We start from the raw sequence: 15,745 nt of genomic DNA, 5'->3' as shown, positions 1-15,745 counted from the left end.
ACTATACTCTGAAGTTTAACAAATCTAGATATCTCAGCTACACAGGAAGCAAGAGGTTCCCAGTCCTGATCAACCAGGCAAAAACAGGAGACCCTGTTTCAAAAATAACCAAAGCAAAAAGGGCCGGAGGTGTGGCTCAAGTGGTAGAAGGCCCGCCTAGCAAGCAAAAGGCCCAGAGTTCACACCCCAGTACTGCTAAAAACAACAACAACAAACTGTCAAATCTATTCATTGTAGCCGGGTACCAGTGGTTCACGCCTGTAATCCTAGCTACTCAAGAGGCAAAGATCAGGAGGATTGCAGTTGGAAGCCAGCCCGGGGAAATAGTTCTGCAAGACCCTATCTTGAAAAAAAACATTCACAAAAAAGGGCTGGCAAAATGGCTCAAGGTATAGGCCCTGAGTTCAAGCCCCAGTTAAAAAAAAATCTATTCATTTTAAACATAACTCAGACACTGAAGGCTGAAACTTTGGATTTCATTGTGTGTTGTAAAAGATCATTCTATGGATCAAGAGCAGAACTTGAGTGACAGCAGAACTTCCATGGACTGGGATTTGCACTCTGAAGATAGGATCAATTCTGTTTTGCAGAAGGCATCTTGGAAAAATTAAGAAGTTGTCTTAAGGAGACAGTCAGATAAGGATGAGAGCTTAAGTCAGAGATGAGAAAGATGACACCAAGGATATGTAGCCTATGACAGGCAACTAGATGTTGGGCGCAGAGAAGACAATAAAGGGGTTAAGGGTCGAGCACTGAGAAAATGTAGGGTCTGACATGAAAGACTGTGAAGAGTAATGACTTCAGGAAAGGCAGGGGATAAAATGCTGGGCCCTTGAGAATTATGAGGTTAGAGGACTAGACCATCACAGTAGGTACTTTGGCAGGAACCTAGAACAATATAGACAATCCCAGATTCAATTGGAGAGATGATGTCACGGACGGTGAGGATGACGTCGGGGACGGGAAAGGGTAGAAGAGTGAGAAATTTCCTGCACGGAAGATAAGAAAACAGCTCAGCTGTGTGGTGGGGGTTGGGGGAGAATGCAGACATTAGGGTGCACCAATTGCACAACGGTGTCGCCATTACCGGAAGCGCGCCGAGCGCACACTACCCACGTTCAGCTATCCCTTCCTCTTCCACCACCCCCTGGTGGCCTCAGCCAATGGGGACGCACGCCGGCGCACGCTGGGAGACGTTTCGTGACGAAGCCGCTACGTACGCTTTATCAAGCCTCTTCCCGCGCGACAGCCTCCCTATTCTTCCTGCTCCTCAGACCTTGTCGCCAGTCTGCCCTTTTTGCTTTTAAGATCCCAGGTAAGCAGTGTCTGCCTTGCGGAGCGACCACTCTTTGCTTCACTCCCGAGTGTCGTGCCGGCCGGAAGCGGAGGTCGCGAGTGGGGAGAGTAGCGGCCGCTGAAACGTTGGCTTGGGCTTCCCCGGGCGAGCGGGTCCCGCACTCGGGGGTGAAACTCCGTTTGGTGGAAGGCTGGCGCACCGCGTCCGAGAAGTATGGTGCGGGACCGGCGGCGTTGGTGGCGGTGGTGACCACGCGGCAGTCGAAACCGGCTGCCCTCTTTCCCACGTGACCGCCGCCATCTTGTTCTGCGGCCGCAGGGGGAACACAAGGCTGTTCCGGGCCTGCGCTGAGGCACAAAATGACGGGCGTGGTGGCGCGGGGTGTTGTGGGCATGCGCGTGGCGGCTCTCAAATGGCGACGTGTTTGAGCCAGCTCTGCAGATTCCCGCCTTTTCGATCTTTTTCCTGGATCTCCTTAATTTGTTTCTATGTATTTTTTGTGCTTCTCTTAATCCTACGTTTTCAGTTGTTTGGCATCTTCCTCTCCCTTCTCTGTTACTTCCCATCGTTCTCCATACTCTTCCCCACAGGACTCGAATTTGCTACCATGTCTTCTGAAGAAGGAAAACTCTTCGTGGGAGGACTAAACTTCAACACCGATGAGCAGGCACTGGAAGACCACTTCAGCAGCTTCGGGCCTATCTCTGAGGGTGAGACGTGGTTCAGATCCATGGAGAGTGGGTGAAAGCAAGTCTGAGACACTTGCATATCATGGGACATTAGAGAAAAATCATGATCTCAAGCCTTCAAGTTATCCATACCTACTTTATTAAAGGGGGGGAGTGGGAGTTGCTTTTTTTTTTTTTTTTGAGACAGGGTCTGGTTATATAGCCCAGGCTGACCTCAAACTTACAGTTCTAAAGCTTCCCAAGTACTGGGATTACAAGTGTGCCTCACAACACCCGGATACTACTTGTTTCTTTAGGCCAGGGGTATAGACTTAGGCGGAGAAGAACTCAGTACGATGTAAGAAGGGGGGGGGAGTTCCATTTTTTATTTCTCTCTCTATTCGGGCCACTAATTGTTCCTTGTCCATTTGGGCACTGAGCAATCCACATTTCCTCTTTTCTAGTGGTTGTTGTCAAGGACCGGGAGACTCAACGATCCCGGGGTTTTGGCTTCATCACCTTCACCAACCCAGAGCATGCCTCAGATGCCATGAGAGCCATGAATGGAGAGGTGAGGCCTGCTACCTGCAGAGGGGCCTTCCGCCCATCTGCCACTTCTCCCTTCTGTTTTTCCCTCTGTGTCTGCTAGGGGCAGCGCGGCCATGAAGCCCCACAGTGCCCACTTACAGGAGCGTGACTGCCTTCTGTTCTAGGGGGTGGAGGGCAGCGGCAGACAGAGCCGGGCTGCCTGGGAGGCGACGACTGGTCCTGCATGAGGCCGAGAAGCCACCTGTGGATGGTTGACCTGCCCTGGGCTTAGGTAGTAGAGTCTGCAGACCTGTGGGCCTGGCCCGGAGAGGACCTCGTGAGTCTTCTGGCATGGACTCTGAAGCCTCAAACCAAGAGAGGTGTCTAGCCCTAATAGTCGGGCAGCTTAGAGGAGTGGGGAGGAGAACTCAGCCTGAGTTCAGTCAAGATGTAAGTAGTAGCAGGGGAACACGGTGGATTCAGGTCATTTTGTGGGATTCTTTAGCTCCTGATGAAGCCGTTGTGGTCAAAGGAGCTTGTTCTGGAACATGGCACCCAGAAACTGGTTCCCAGCCGGAATTTCTGGGCTCTTGCCCACCTGCCCATGCCCACTCTTACCTCACCACTGCCCTGACTGACTGCCAACCAATCCTCCTTGTGTCTCCCACGCCTAGTCCCTGGATGGTCGCCAGATCCGTGTGGACCATGCAGGCAAGTCTGCCCGGGGCACCAGAGGGGGTGCCTTTGGGGCACATGGTCGTGGTCGCAGCTACTCTAGAGGTAAGTGCAGTGACAAATTTGATGATGGGTTGGGGGGAGTAGAGTCGCCTGTTAGTGGCCTTTGTCTGAACAACTGCCATTTAATTGTTTCTTTGTGTGCTGTAGGTGGTGGAGACCAGGGATATGGGAGCGGCAGGTACGACAGTCGACCTGGAGGTTATGGATATGGATACGGACGGTCTAGAGACTATAGCGGCAGGTGGGTAGCTAAGAGATTAATGTACTCTGGTACTGAGTCTCAAGCTCAACAAGCCTGGGTGTTCATATGCCATGAAGTTGGGTTTACTACATGATGTTTATATTTCATATATTCTCCTTTATGCATTTAAAGTATAATTGTGGCACGTATTGTAAAATGTATAGTTTTTAATGTTATTTGCAGTGTACAGGACATTTCTGTAAAACATTTGTGCTTTTACCTAGAAGCCAGGGTGGTTATGACCGCTACTCGGGAGGAAATTACAGAGACAATTATGACAACTGAATTGAGGCACGAGTGCACATAGTGTAGGTAAGACTTGAATATTGGCACTGAACCGACCCTGCCCATTAGACCCTATCGTATTCTTGCCTTTTTCTTCTGGTCACACTGCTCAGTATTTTGGCTGCCCTCATGTACATCTTGACTTCTCTCAGGTGCATGTCAGTGCTAGTCTGCTTCTGGGAGGGTCTAAAAACCCATCCTTAAGCCTCTATTCTTTGGGAGATGGAGGAGTTAAAAGAGGTGTTTTTATCATTTTTTTATCAATCTGGGAGGTGAGCATGTTGTCAGCCTGTTTTCTTCCTGACGTCACAATTCTACCCCTTCTTACTGTTCTCAGATACACAAGGAATAACACTTCTGATCCAGGATCGTCCTTCCAAATCGCTGTGTTTATAAAGATTTTTGGAGCTGCGTTGAAACATCTGTTTTAGTACATCAACTTTTATTTTTGAAATGAGCTCCCAAGGTAGCTTGTTAAAGATCTTTTTGTAAGCTCCATGTATTCTTTAAGAATTTTTTTCCCATTTAAAGACAAATTCTGAGACATTTGTGGAATCCAGATATTTATCTTTTTATCAGGGTTTTTTTTGTTTGGGTTCTCAGGATTATTGCTTTTGACAAAAAAATGTTTTGCCAGACTGATTTTTTTTTTAATGAATGTGTATCTAGGGACATTTTTAAACCTTGTATACAATGTTTATCATGGTCAGAAAGTGATTTCTGAACATAACCTATAAGCAGCCTTCATCAAGAATACAATTATTTGAGAGATGTTTTTTATTCAAGATCACCGCCCTGATTATATAGAAGAGCTTCTTTAAAATGTTTGTGTCGTTTTTTTAAATACTGGAAAAAAAATTGTTGTGTCTCATAGTATTTAGTATGTCCTTCATGGAGCTGATTAAAAAGATGAAACGTGAACACGAATTGATACTGATAATGCTTTTTCCTTACTCAGTCCAGTTTACAAAATAATTGTAGATGCAGGTCAGGAGGAGGGAATCCTAGAAAGAAATTTGTTGGGGTGGAGGTCGTCAGGGTTTGCCAAAAGGGTAGAAACCTCAAATTGCAAAGCTTGGGTACACATATGGTGGGTATGGGGTAGAGTTCCCCTATAACTGGAATTAGGTATCCCAAGTTGATGTCTTGCCATTTAATGTTTGCGTCTCTAGCCGATCTTAGTTTTCTTAGTTCTGCCTCTCCCTTTAGTAATGGTTCTAGTAGTTTTCTGTATTGGGATTTCACACCCCCCCTCAATGGGTGTTATTCTTCCATTGGTTCCATTTTCAGACAGAAAAACGAGTTGTGGCCATGGTTTTCAACTGGCCAGTATTGAGCCAAATATCACCAGGTTGCAGTCTCCCAAGATACTACTACCCTGAGCTGCCTTATTGCTTCATTCATAGGGCATGGAGATGTGAATTGTGAGTCTTGGTCCTGGAGGCCTGCCTCTTGGACCTCCCAGCTAGTAGGGACAGGTCCTAAGGACTCTTTCTCCCTCCCAAATGGTCATGAATTTGCTTTGGCAGGTGGATGGAGACTCAGGAACTTACCAGACTTCTGCCTCACCCAGTGAGCCAAGCCCAGGTTATGGGGCATTGTGGCTAACCCCACCAGGTGGGTACTTGGTCTTAGGAGGCATCCTTTGGGGACCTAAGGCGGTGGGAGCTAGCAGAACAATGACTGCCTTATAAGTGGGGATTGGGGAAACCACTGCTACCTTTCTCAAGAGGAGAAATGTACCTCTTACCCAGAGTCACCTCAGGTAGGATCCCATAATCAGCCCTAAAATTTCCACAACAGAATCATTCTGTAGGTTTGATCAGTAAAGACCACAAATAGCCTCATATGCTCTTACAGAAGCTGTCATCCTGCTCTGCTTTCCAGCGTTCAGGAGGTGCATTGTAATAATTCAGCCATGGGAGGCCCGAACCACAACAATTTTCATTTTTTGCTGTTGTTTATTCAGGGGATCCATTTATTTACTTCAGGTGGTCAAAGCAGGAAAGGCCATAGCAGTTTTCTATGGTGCCATGGTTGGTCCCTAATAAAATTCAAGATTTGAGGCTCAAAGCATTCACCCTTTCATGGCTGAAAGGGGGAATTGAACCTGAGCCTTGTGCTGCATGCTAAGCATACACTGCCACTGATACTCCTAGTCCCAAATAGTTAATGCCATAGCCACACCCTTTTTAGTTTTGGTGGTACTGGAGGTTGAACTCTGGGCCTTGTGCTTGATCACTCTGTCAGGCCTATTTTGTATTGGGCTTTTTCAAGATACGGTTTTGACATTTTTGCCCAGGCTGAACTATGATCTCTGCCTCCCAAGTAGTTTGAAATTTCCTTCATAGTGCTTGTTAGGAGTTGCCTGCATCTCACTAATCAACTGGTTTTCCATGAACCCACATGGACTTAAAACCCCTAAACACTCAGGGCACCTGGAAACATGTATCCCAAGGCCTACAAAGCCTTTCAAACACTAGATATTGTCTGTACTGAAAACCTTTATTTCTCTCACAGTAGTAGGAATTTTTTTTTTGATGGGACTGGGGCTTGAACTTAGGTCTTTCCAAGTGCAAAGCAGTTGCTTTATTGCTTGAGCCACAGTTCTGTTCCAGTAATGGGAATTTAACCCAGGAACTTGGGGTTGCTAGGCAGGTGAGCCATACCTCCAGCCCTTCCTCAGCCCCAAACATTTTGGATACTGCCCCCCTTCCCCTAATCTTCAAGATCCAATCAGTAGCCAGTGTTACTATTTGTGCCTGTTTAGATAAGTCTTGAGGGTTTTTTAATAAATTCATGACAATAAGTCTTAATAAACAGTTTTTTGTTAGTGAAGATTGATTCTATGAGGTGGGACTCAAATTTACAGTTTATGCATGAAGATAAAGCTTCTTGTTAAAAAAATTTGTGTGATTCTGAATAAACATTTCTTTATCCGGTGTTTGAGGTTTTTTGGGTTTTGTTGGGGGGGTGTGTCTGTTTTATAGGGATTGAATGAAGGACTTTGGTGTGTGCTAAGTGTATACTCCACCAGTGAACTGTATGCCATAAGCCCACATTTTTTAAATATTCTTTCACTCATACTATTTTTATGTTATAAAGTGGAATATTAGCAATGCCTACCACGAAAAACCATCTGGTAAAGAAGAAACACCAATGTCAACCTGCATTGAAATCCAAAATTCATAGGACCTGAATACCTTGGATACTGGTTTGTATTCCATGATATCAGAAGTGCACAATGCATGAAACAAAGTAGAAACTGCAAAAAAATTTGGGGAATGTGTGCTTATGTGAGAAAGATAAGTCCTATTCAGAACCAACAGACTTAACCTTGACAGGAAACTGGTACTGGCATTTGAAGTCAGGCCCTACACCTTGAGGTACTCAACAAGGTCTGTTTTTGTGATGGGTTTCTAGAGATGAAGTCTCCCAAATTGTTTGTCCCTTAGCCTCAACTGCCTTTGAACCGCCTGCCTCCTGAGTAGCTAGGATTATAGGAGTGAGCCACTGGTGTTCACATGGAACCATTTTAAAGTGATACATTGCAAAAACACTGCTGATACCTCAAACTTACTGTCCAGCAGTGGCATGTTTTCCCTTTTTAGTGGCTAGTTGGTTGACTTTTGCTACTTGGGATAGTACTGTATCTCTTGAAAACATGTATCCCAAAGACTTTCAAGCCCTCCCCCTCCCCCTCCCCCCATCAGTAATGGGAGTTGAACCCAAGCCTGGTGCATGCTAAGCAAGCTTTCTGTCACTTGAGCCATGTCACTTCTTTTGCTTTTTTCAGAAAGGTTCTTGAACAGACAATACTCTAGCTGACTTTGAACCATAATCCCATCTCACTTCCCTAGTAGCTGGAGTCACAGGGTGTATACCACCATTCCTGGCTTTGTTTTTTTGGGTGTTTTTTTTTTTTTTTTGGCAGTACTGGAGTTGGAACTCAGGGTGTTGCTAGGCATACTCAACTTGCTTCCTCCTCATCCCCTCTGGTGGGACGGGGTTTGCTTTGGGCTTGCAAAGCAGTGCTCTACCACCTGAGCCACACCTCCAGTCCAAGAGATAAGGCTGTCCTTAAAATTTAGATCCTGTGTCTACCTCCCTGGTAGCTGGTGCATGTGCCACCAAACCCAGCTCCCAGCCCTTGGTTCTTTTGAGACAAAGTCTCAGACTTAATGCTGGCCTTCAACAATGTATACCCCGGGTTGGGTTGGAATTTACTATCCTCTTGCCTCTGCCTCCCAAGTAGCTGGAATTACAGATAGGCTTTAGAATATAAATATCTACCACAATGTTTGTATTGGCTCCATATCTTGGCTTTTATACATTAATGATGTAATGAATATGAAGGTACAGATATCCTTGAGATAGTGATATTTTTCTGGTACTAGAGTTTAAACTCAGGGCCTCACTTGCTAAGCAAGCACTCGTGTACCACTTGAGCCATTTCCACCAGCCCTTGTTATTTTTTTGTGTTTTTGATTTCTCTACCTTTTAACTGAGGTAATACAATTAAGTTGAATAAAATTAATTTGCATATGTGCACCCTTATAACCACATTTGTAGAACATTGTAAAGCCCAGTTAACATGCCCCCTGCCAGTTAACGTCCTTCAAAGGGAAGTCGCTAAGTCTCAATTTTGCCATTATAGGTTAGTTTTACCTAAATATTTTTATTAACCAAGTATACATTTTTAATTAATAGCATACTAGTTTTCTATAACTGCTTTAGTAATTACAGGTTGTGTATTTATCTAAATTGCTTGGGACAAGTATTTCAGATTTCAATTTTTTTTTAGGTTTCTCACTATTTGCATGAATATTCAGGTTGAACATCTCTATATGTGAAAATCCAAAATCTGAACTGCTCCAAAGTCCAAAACTTATGCAGTGACATGTCACGGTCAGAAGTTTGAGATTTCAGATTTTTGGATTACAAATGCTCAACAACCACATAATTTTTGGGGTGTGGGAGGGAGGTGGCCCAAATAATGTATACACAAGTAAATGTAAAACCAATAAAATTAAAAACCCCCATAATTTTATAGTTTTGAAGGCCAGAGTTGGACATGGGTTTCACCAGACTAAAATCAAGGTGTTAGCAGAACTGTGTTTCTAGAGATCTAGGGGAGCATCAGTTTTCTTGATCATTCCAGGTGTTGACAGAACTCAGTTCTTACCCTGTTTTTTTTTTAGTAGCTGTAAGAGGGCTTTTCTCAGCTTCTAGAAGCTTCTGTGTTTTGTGGCTCTTAGCCCCTTCCATCTTCAAAGTCAGCAACAGCAGGTCAAGTGTCTCTCACACTTAGAATCCCTTCTCCATCTCCTCTCTGATGCAGCATGATTGGATAGGACCCACTTGGATAATCTAGGATAGTCTCCCCATCACCAGGTCCAGACCCTAATTACATCTCAAAGATCCTTTTTTCATGGAAGGTAACAGTCAGTTTCCAGGGTTCGGGAGTGGACTTTTGGGGGGCCCATTCTACTTACTGTAAAAAATGGGGTAAAAACGTTCTAAAAGGCAACAGTGGTAGGTATTAAAGCTACTTTTATATTACTGTACTGGGAGTACATTGTAACATTTACAAAAGTTCTTACAATGTGTTAATAGTTGAATTGACCCCTTCCATCATTCTTTATCACCCTCCTCAGTATTTTTTAATGTCCCTGTTTTAGTTCTTTGTCCAGGAGTATGTTGTTTAATTTCTAAATGTTTGAATTTTTCCAGTTTTCCTCCTGTTAGTGATTTCTACTTTCATAACAGTGTGGTCAGAAAGGTTTTTGATATGATTTCAGTCTTAGATTTGTTAGATTTGTTTTATGGCCTAACATGGAACTCAGGGCCTTGTGAGCTATACCTCTTACTCATTTTTTGTTTTTAGCAGCCTGGGGTTTGAACTCAAGGACCTATGTTTGCTAGGCAAGTGCTCTACCACTTGAGCCACATTCCCCAGCCACTTTGATTTTGAGACAGGTGTTGCTATGTTGTCCAGGCAGGCCTTGAACTCCTGAGCTCAAGACCTCCTCCTCCTACCTCATCCTCCATACTTATCCGGAACCATAGGCACCTACCACTAAACCTGGCTTTAACTCAATGTTAACCCTCAAGTAAAACTCCATTGGAAATTTCCCGTACTAGAGAAGTGGTTGGGGTTTTTTTTGTTTTTGTTTTGAGGTACTGGGGCTTGAATTCAGGACGTTCATCTTGAGCCACTCCACCAGCCCTATTTTTGTGAAGGGTTTTTTTGAGATAGGGTATCCTGAACTATTTGCCTGGGCTGGCTTCAAACCTCAACCCTCCTGATTTCTGCCTCCTGAGTAGCTAGGGTTACAGGCGTGAGCTACCGGCGCCTGGCGTGTTTTTTGTTTATGCATGTCAGGCAAGCAATCTACCACTAGCTAGCTACACCCTCAGTCCTAGAAGTCTTTTTTTTAAATTATCATACATTAATAATACAAGAAGATAATTCCGTATGTGCATACAGTGTACCTTGAACAAGTTCATCCCAGGCATTATTTTTCCATTCCCCATCACTCCCTCGTTTTTCAGTGTTTGTTGGGTTTCATTATGCTGGTGTGTATATGTGTATATATGTATCATACTTTCCAACGTCTTCACCCCTCAGTTTCCTTTCCCCATGCCCCTTTCCACTGACCCCTCCCATACAGTACTATATACATTCATGTGCCATTATTAGTATCATTTAATTTGGGGGTGGGGAAGACTGGGGTTTGAACTCCGTGCTTGGCACTTGAAAAACATACACTCTACCACTTGAGCCACACCTCCAGTCCATTTTGTTCTGTTTATTTTGGGGACAGGGTCTCAAATTATTTACCCAGGCTGGCCTCGAACTGTAATCCTCCCAAATCTTGGCCTCCCAAATAGTTAGGATTACAGGTGTGAGCCACTGGCAACTGGCCTATTTTAGTTTTTTGAGGAACTTCCACACTTATTTCTATAGTTTATGCTAGTTTACATTCCCTCTAACTGTGTGAGGGTTCCTTGTTTCCCAGCATTTGTTTACTTGCTTTCTTGATGATTGCCAGTCTGACTTTGGTGTGATGAAATCTCAGTGTCATTTTGATTTGCATTTCCTTTATGGCTCTGGATGTTGAACACTTCATGTATTTATTGGCCATTTGTATTTCTTAGAACTGTCTATTCAATTCATTTACCCATTTATTAATTGGATTATTCTTGTGCTGTTTAGTTTTTTGAGCTCTTCGTATATTCTGGATATCAATCCCTTATCTGTTGAATAGGTGATGATTTTTTTCTCATTCTGTGGGCTGTTTCTTGACCTGGTAACTGTTTCTTTTGTGCAGAAACTTTTTTTTTTTTTTTTTGGTGGAGATGCCGGGGATTGTGCAGAAACTTTTTAATTTGATGCAATATCATTTGTCAATTCTTGCTCTTATTTCCTGGACAATTGGAGTCCTATTCAGAAAACAACTACCTGTGCCTGTATCTTCCAGAGTTTTCCCTACTTTTTCCTCTAGTAGTTTCAGTGTTTCAAGTCTTCCCTTAAGATCTTTGGTCTATTTAGAATTGATTTTTGTACAGGGTGAGAGATGGATAGTGGTCTAGTTTTAGGTTTCCATCTTCTCCATGTAGCTAGCCAGTTTCCTAGCAACTCTAGAAGTTTTTTTGTTTGCCAGACTGGGATTTGAACTCAGGGCTTCATGCTTGCTAGGCAGACACTCTACTACTTGAGCCATTCCACCACTCTTGTTTTGTTCATACTGGATATTTTCGAGATAGGGCCTCACAAACTATCCACCTGAGCTGATTTTGAACCCCGATCCTCCTCATCTCTGCCTCTTGAGTAGCTAGGATTACAGATATAAGCCATCAGTGCCTGGCTCCTAGAAGTTGCCAGAGCAGAGAATTTGCTTTATTTAATCTTTACAACTGCAATCCTCAGTAAGTACATTTTTCTTTATTGAGATCCAGTCCATCTATTTGTTAAGGTAAGGGAAAGAAAAGTAATGCATAAATACTCCTTTTTGTGTACTCTGATGTTTCCAAATTTATTTAGCATATTTTAATAGGGACACCTGGCCCCAAACTAATAAAGCGATTATGGAACCTGCAGTTGAAAAAAAGACTATAGGTTTAAAGAAAATAACAACAACAAAAAGACTATAGATTGAATAGTCTGGGTGATGGGTACATGAAGGTTCATTATATCAATATTATCCTTTCACATATAAAACTTTTTTGTGGTACTGGGGTTTGACCTTGGCTTCACACTTGCTAGGCAGGCGCTCTACCACTTGAGCCACTCCACCAGCCCTTTCATTGTGATAGCTTTTTTTCAAGATAGGGTCTCGCAAACTATTTGCCTGGGCTGGCTTCAAACCATGATCCTCCTGATCTCTGCTTTCTGAGTAGCTAGGATTATAGGCATTAGCCACTAGTGCCAGGCCTCACATATAAATTCGAAAATTTATGTAATATAAGGTTAAAAAGAATACTATTAGGTGTGTGGTTTGTTCATCCTCCATATCAACCTCCACATTGATGTGGGAAGAGAAGTAGGCAGCTGTCGGGTATTTCTGTTAGCCCATTCTATCCCCCAATGCCCTTTCCATTGTTACAAGCATTTCTGTTCCACGGGTCTCACAAAATCCTGTTCTGTAAATGCTGACTTACATTTCTTGACATCTGACATTTGTTAATAAAGTTATTATTTTCCAAATACTGACCCTAGAACTCCTTCCCCCATCATACTCGCAAGACCCCTCTGGCTTCCTGAGGCAGAAGGACCCTCCCTTTGCCCAGCTTTCCCTCCTCTAAAATCCAACACCATTTTTAAAAACCTGTCTCAAGCCACACGTGGTGGCACATGCCAGAAATCCCAATTAATGAGGAGGCAGAGTACTGGCCAAAGTTAAAGAGATCCTCTCAAAAACAAAATACAAACAAAAGGGCTTGGGGGAGATGTCCTAGTATGTGTGAAGCCCTTGGTTTAATCTCCAATACCTACCTAAATAATAAAAGCCTGTCTCCTTGCTTGTAAGATGGAAATAATAAAGAGGGTACACTAAGATGGGCGTCAGTGGCTCACGCCGGTAATCCTGGCTACTCAGGAGGCAGAGATCAGAAGGATAATGGTTGGAAGCCAGTCTGGGCAAATATTTCATGAGACCCTATCTCAAAAAAAACTTCACAAAGACGGTCTGGTGGAGTGGCTCAAGGTGTAGCCCCTGAGTTCAAACCCCTGTACCCCCCACACACACACAAATCCACTACATGGGAAACACCTAGAACAGTGTAGTAGTAGTTGGCGTGGAGTTGATACATGTTGGTGTTTGTTGTGCGTGCCATGTAATATCGAGAGGGACACAGCAACAGACATGACATCTCTTTCCTTTGGGAATCATGTATTGTTAAGTTCTACATATAGTAAACTGAAAATCTGCCTAATGTAACATGGAATGGAAAACCTTCAGCAGGAAAATAGCACTGCATGGGTTGTTGAGTGTTTGGATGTGTCATTTTGCCCATGTCAGTGAGAAGGCAACTCCAAGGAGGTTACCTTTCAATAGACTTCAGGTTAGAGGAAGAGAAGCAAGGAGGCTGGCTAGTGTGGGGGCGATGGTTCTGCCATGGTGCCTTGGCTCCCTTACACATCTCACATAGGCCACATTGTAAGTTGATCTAAGGTGTTGGTATACCTGTCTGAGATCCTCAGAACATAACATGGGAGGCTCATGAGGATCTGCTCTGAAGTCATTTTGCACTCACCTCCGTGTCTCCCACAGACACTGTCAAGAAACAGCATCTCCCAGGCTCCTGGGCTCTGGTGAGGTGTGAGGCTCTCTGGCCCTCCTCTGCCCTGACTCAGAGCTGTAGAACTGCATAGTTACAGCACGAAACTAGCTCCTCAGTAACCGGGTGCCCTGCCCTTCATGACACAATCATCTGGCCCCTTTCCTTTCAGTGTTGCTTAGTTCAAGAGACATCAACTGAAATCTTGCTTTCACTTTCTACGTAAGTAATAGCAGAATCTAACAAGGGCACATTTCTTTCTTCTTCGTTTTTTTGGTGGTGGTTTTTTTTTTCTTTTGGCAGTAGTGGGGTTTGAACTCAGGACCTCATGCATGCTAGGCAGGCACTCTACCACTTGGGCCACTCACTCCACCAGCAAAGGGCACATTTCTTTACCAGACAAATCTGTCAGCCTTACCTTGGCATCTTAAACTTGCAGGCAGAGGGAAAAACAAAGGCCCCAAGTTGGGAGCTTGCTTGGTGTATGTGAGGAATAGCAAGCAGGTCATTGGGTGCAGAGTGACAAGTGTCCAGTGGTAGTACATGAGGTCAGAGAGGGCCTCTTGGGCCACAGAGAGGACTTGGTTTTTCTCTGAGTGAGATGGAATTACTCAGGGCAGAACTCTGAACAGAGGATACCCTGGGGTGGCTTAGGTCAGAGCAGGATCCCTCTGGCTGCTGTGAGGACAGACTGAGGGGAGAGGGGATGGCAGCAATGAGGAGGCCACTGTAGCAATCTGTTGGCTTTGGGACATGTTGGGAGAAGTTGCATTCTGGACTGGTGAAGGGGCTCAAGTGGTAGAGTGCCTGCCTAGCAAGCATGAGGCCCCACAAAAAAGAGATTCTGGAACCAGGTGGCCTGGGTATACATCCAGCTCTATCACTTACTATGTGGCTTTGGGCAAGTCACTTAATCTCTCTCTTCATTTCACCATCTGCAACATGGGATGGCAGTGGTACCAACCTCATAGGGCTGTTGTGAAAATTAAATGAGATTTTCTATTTATGTAAAATGCTTGCCAAGCTGGGCACTGGTGGCTCATGCCTGCAATCCTAGCTACTCAGGAGGCAGAGATCAGGAGGATCAAGGTTCAAAGCCAGCCTGAGCAAATAGTTCCTCAAGATCCTATCTTGAAAAACACAAAAAAGGGCTGGCAGAGTGGCTCAAGGCGAAGGCCCTGAGTTCCAGCCCCAGTACCATTAAAAAAAAAAAGCTTGTAAAGGATGGGACAGGAAGTCAGTATAGCTGGAGCCTCACCTAATAGAGTAAGAGCCCTAAGGGAGGAGGGTAGAAAGGAGGCCTCGGGAATCAGCTTCTCACTGAAGCAGTGAGTCATTATGGACTTCAGAGTGGGTATACCTTCAGAGGTCAGAAGAGAGACAGTAGTGGACATAGATGTGGAACTTAATGTCAGGGGTGTAGAAGAAGGAGAGAGAAAGAATACTGTTGTCAATGCTGCTGGCTGGATCTCAGCAGTTTGTGGCTTCTAGAATAAGAAACTTTAGTTCACTTTTCTGCCTGAGTCCAAATACTGATACTTTCTACATCCATGGCCATGAGCAGTAAACTCCTCTATGGTTCACTTTTCTCATCTTCAAAATGGAGCTTGCTGTGTGCCAGTGGCTCACACCTGTAATCCTAGCTACTCAGGATCAGGAGGATCTCAGTTCGAAGTCAGCCTGGGAAAATAGCTTGAAAGACTGTATCTAGAAAAAAACCCATCACAAAAAAAGGGCTGGTGGCTCAAGGTGCAGGCCTTGAGTTCAAACCCCAGTACTGCAAAAAAAAAAAAAAAAGGAAGAAATGGAGCTAAGTGGGCATGGTGAAGGGAGGCTGAGGCAGGATGATCCCTTGAGTTCAGAAGTCAGGACCAGGCTGGACAATGTAGTGAGACCTTGTCTAAAAACAAAATGGGGTTAAATGTTATACTTACCTCCTGAAAGGTGTGACAGTTTTATACATAAGATCAGTGTAATTAAGTACTCCATAGACTGTCACTACAACCAGGTGGGGCCTATCATAGAAAACCAGAGTGTCCTAACATTTTTTTAAAAACTGAGATAAAGTTCATCATATTAGCAGAAAAAAAAAATAATCAAGGACTGTATCCACTTAAGCTATACTTGCCTGTGACTATGATATCGAACCCAGACTCCCATCTTTCCCAGTTCACAGTCAGCCTGAATCCCTCACTGAAGGAGTTG

The 15,745-nt window shown here is 44.2% G+C and overlaps 1 protein-coding gene across 4 annotated transcripts; it reads left to right on the top strand.

Moving 5' to 3' along the window:
• The first annotated feature begins 1,156 nt into the window (after positions 1 to 1,156).
• Positions 1,157 to 4,684, top strand: Rbm3 (RNA binding motif protein 3). Of its 4 annotated transcripts, none has more exons than XM_074064458.1 (7): positions 1,157 to 1,315; positions 1,888 to 2,007; positions 2,430 to 2,536; positions 3,168 to 3,273; positions 3,379 to 3,472; positions 3,700 to 3,780; positions 4,095 to 4,684. In XM_074064458.1, the coding sequence occupies exons 2-6, from the start codon at positions 1,905 to 1,907 to the stop codon at positions 3,755 to 3,757; spliced, it is 468 nt and encodes a 155-aa protein (XP_073920559.1). In that variant the 5' UTR covers positions 1,157 to 1,315; positions 1,888 to 1,904; the 3' UTR covers positions 3,758 to 3,780; positions 4,095 to 4,684. The 4 variants fall into 4 exon arrangements, with proteins under 4 accessions (XP_073920559.1, XP_020037713.1, XP_073920558.1 ...); XM_020182124.2 differs by having other exon boundaries at positions 3,700 to 3,784; XM_074064457.1 differs by having other exon boundaries at positions 3,697 to 3,780.
• The last annotated feature ends 11,061 nt before the right edge of the window (positions 4,685 to 15,745 follow it).

This window comes from Castor canadensis, chromosome X, assembly GCF_047511655.1.
Source record: "Castor canadensis chromosome X, mCasCan1.hap1v2, whole genome shotgun sequence".
NCBI lineage: Eukaryota > Metazoa > Chordata > Mammalia > Rodentia > Castoridae > Castor > Castor canadensis.
Note: the sequence above shows the minus strand (reverse complement) of the source record. Positions and strands in the feature narration are given on the sequence as shown.

Coding starts and splice junctions, on each gene's coding strand:
- Rbm3 (XM_074064457.1), top strand. CDS start 1,905: ATGTCTTCTGAAGAAGGAAAACTCTTCGTGGGAGGACTAAACTTCAAC. Junction 2,008..2,429: donor CTTCGGGCCTATCTCTGAGG/GTGAGACGTGGT, acceptor CCTCTTTTCTAG/TGGTTGTTGTCAAGGACCGG. Junction 2,537..3,167: donor TGAGAGCCATGAATGGAGAG/GTGAGGCCTGCT, acceptor TCCCACGCCTAG/TCCCTGGATGGTCGCCAGAT.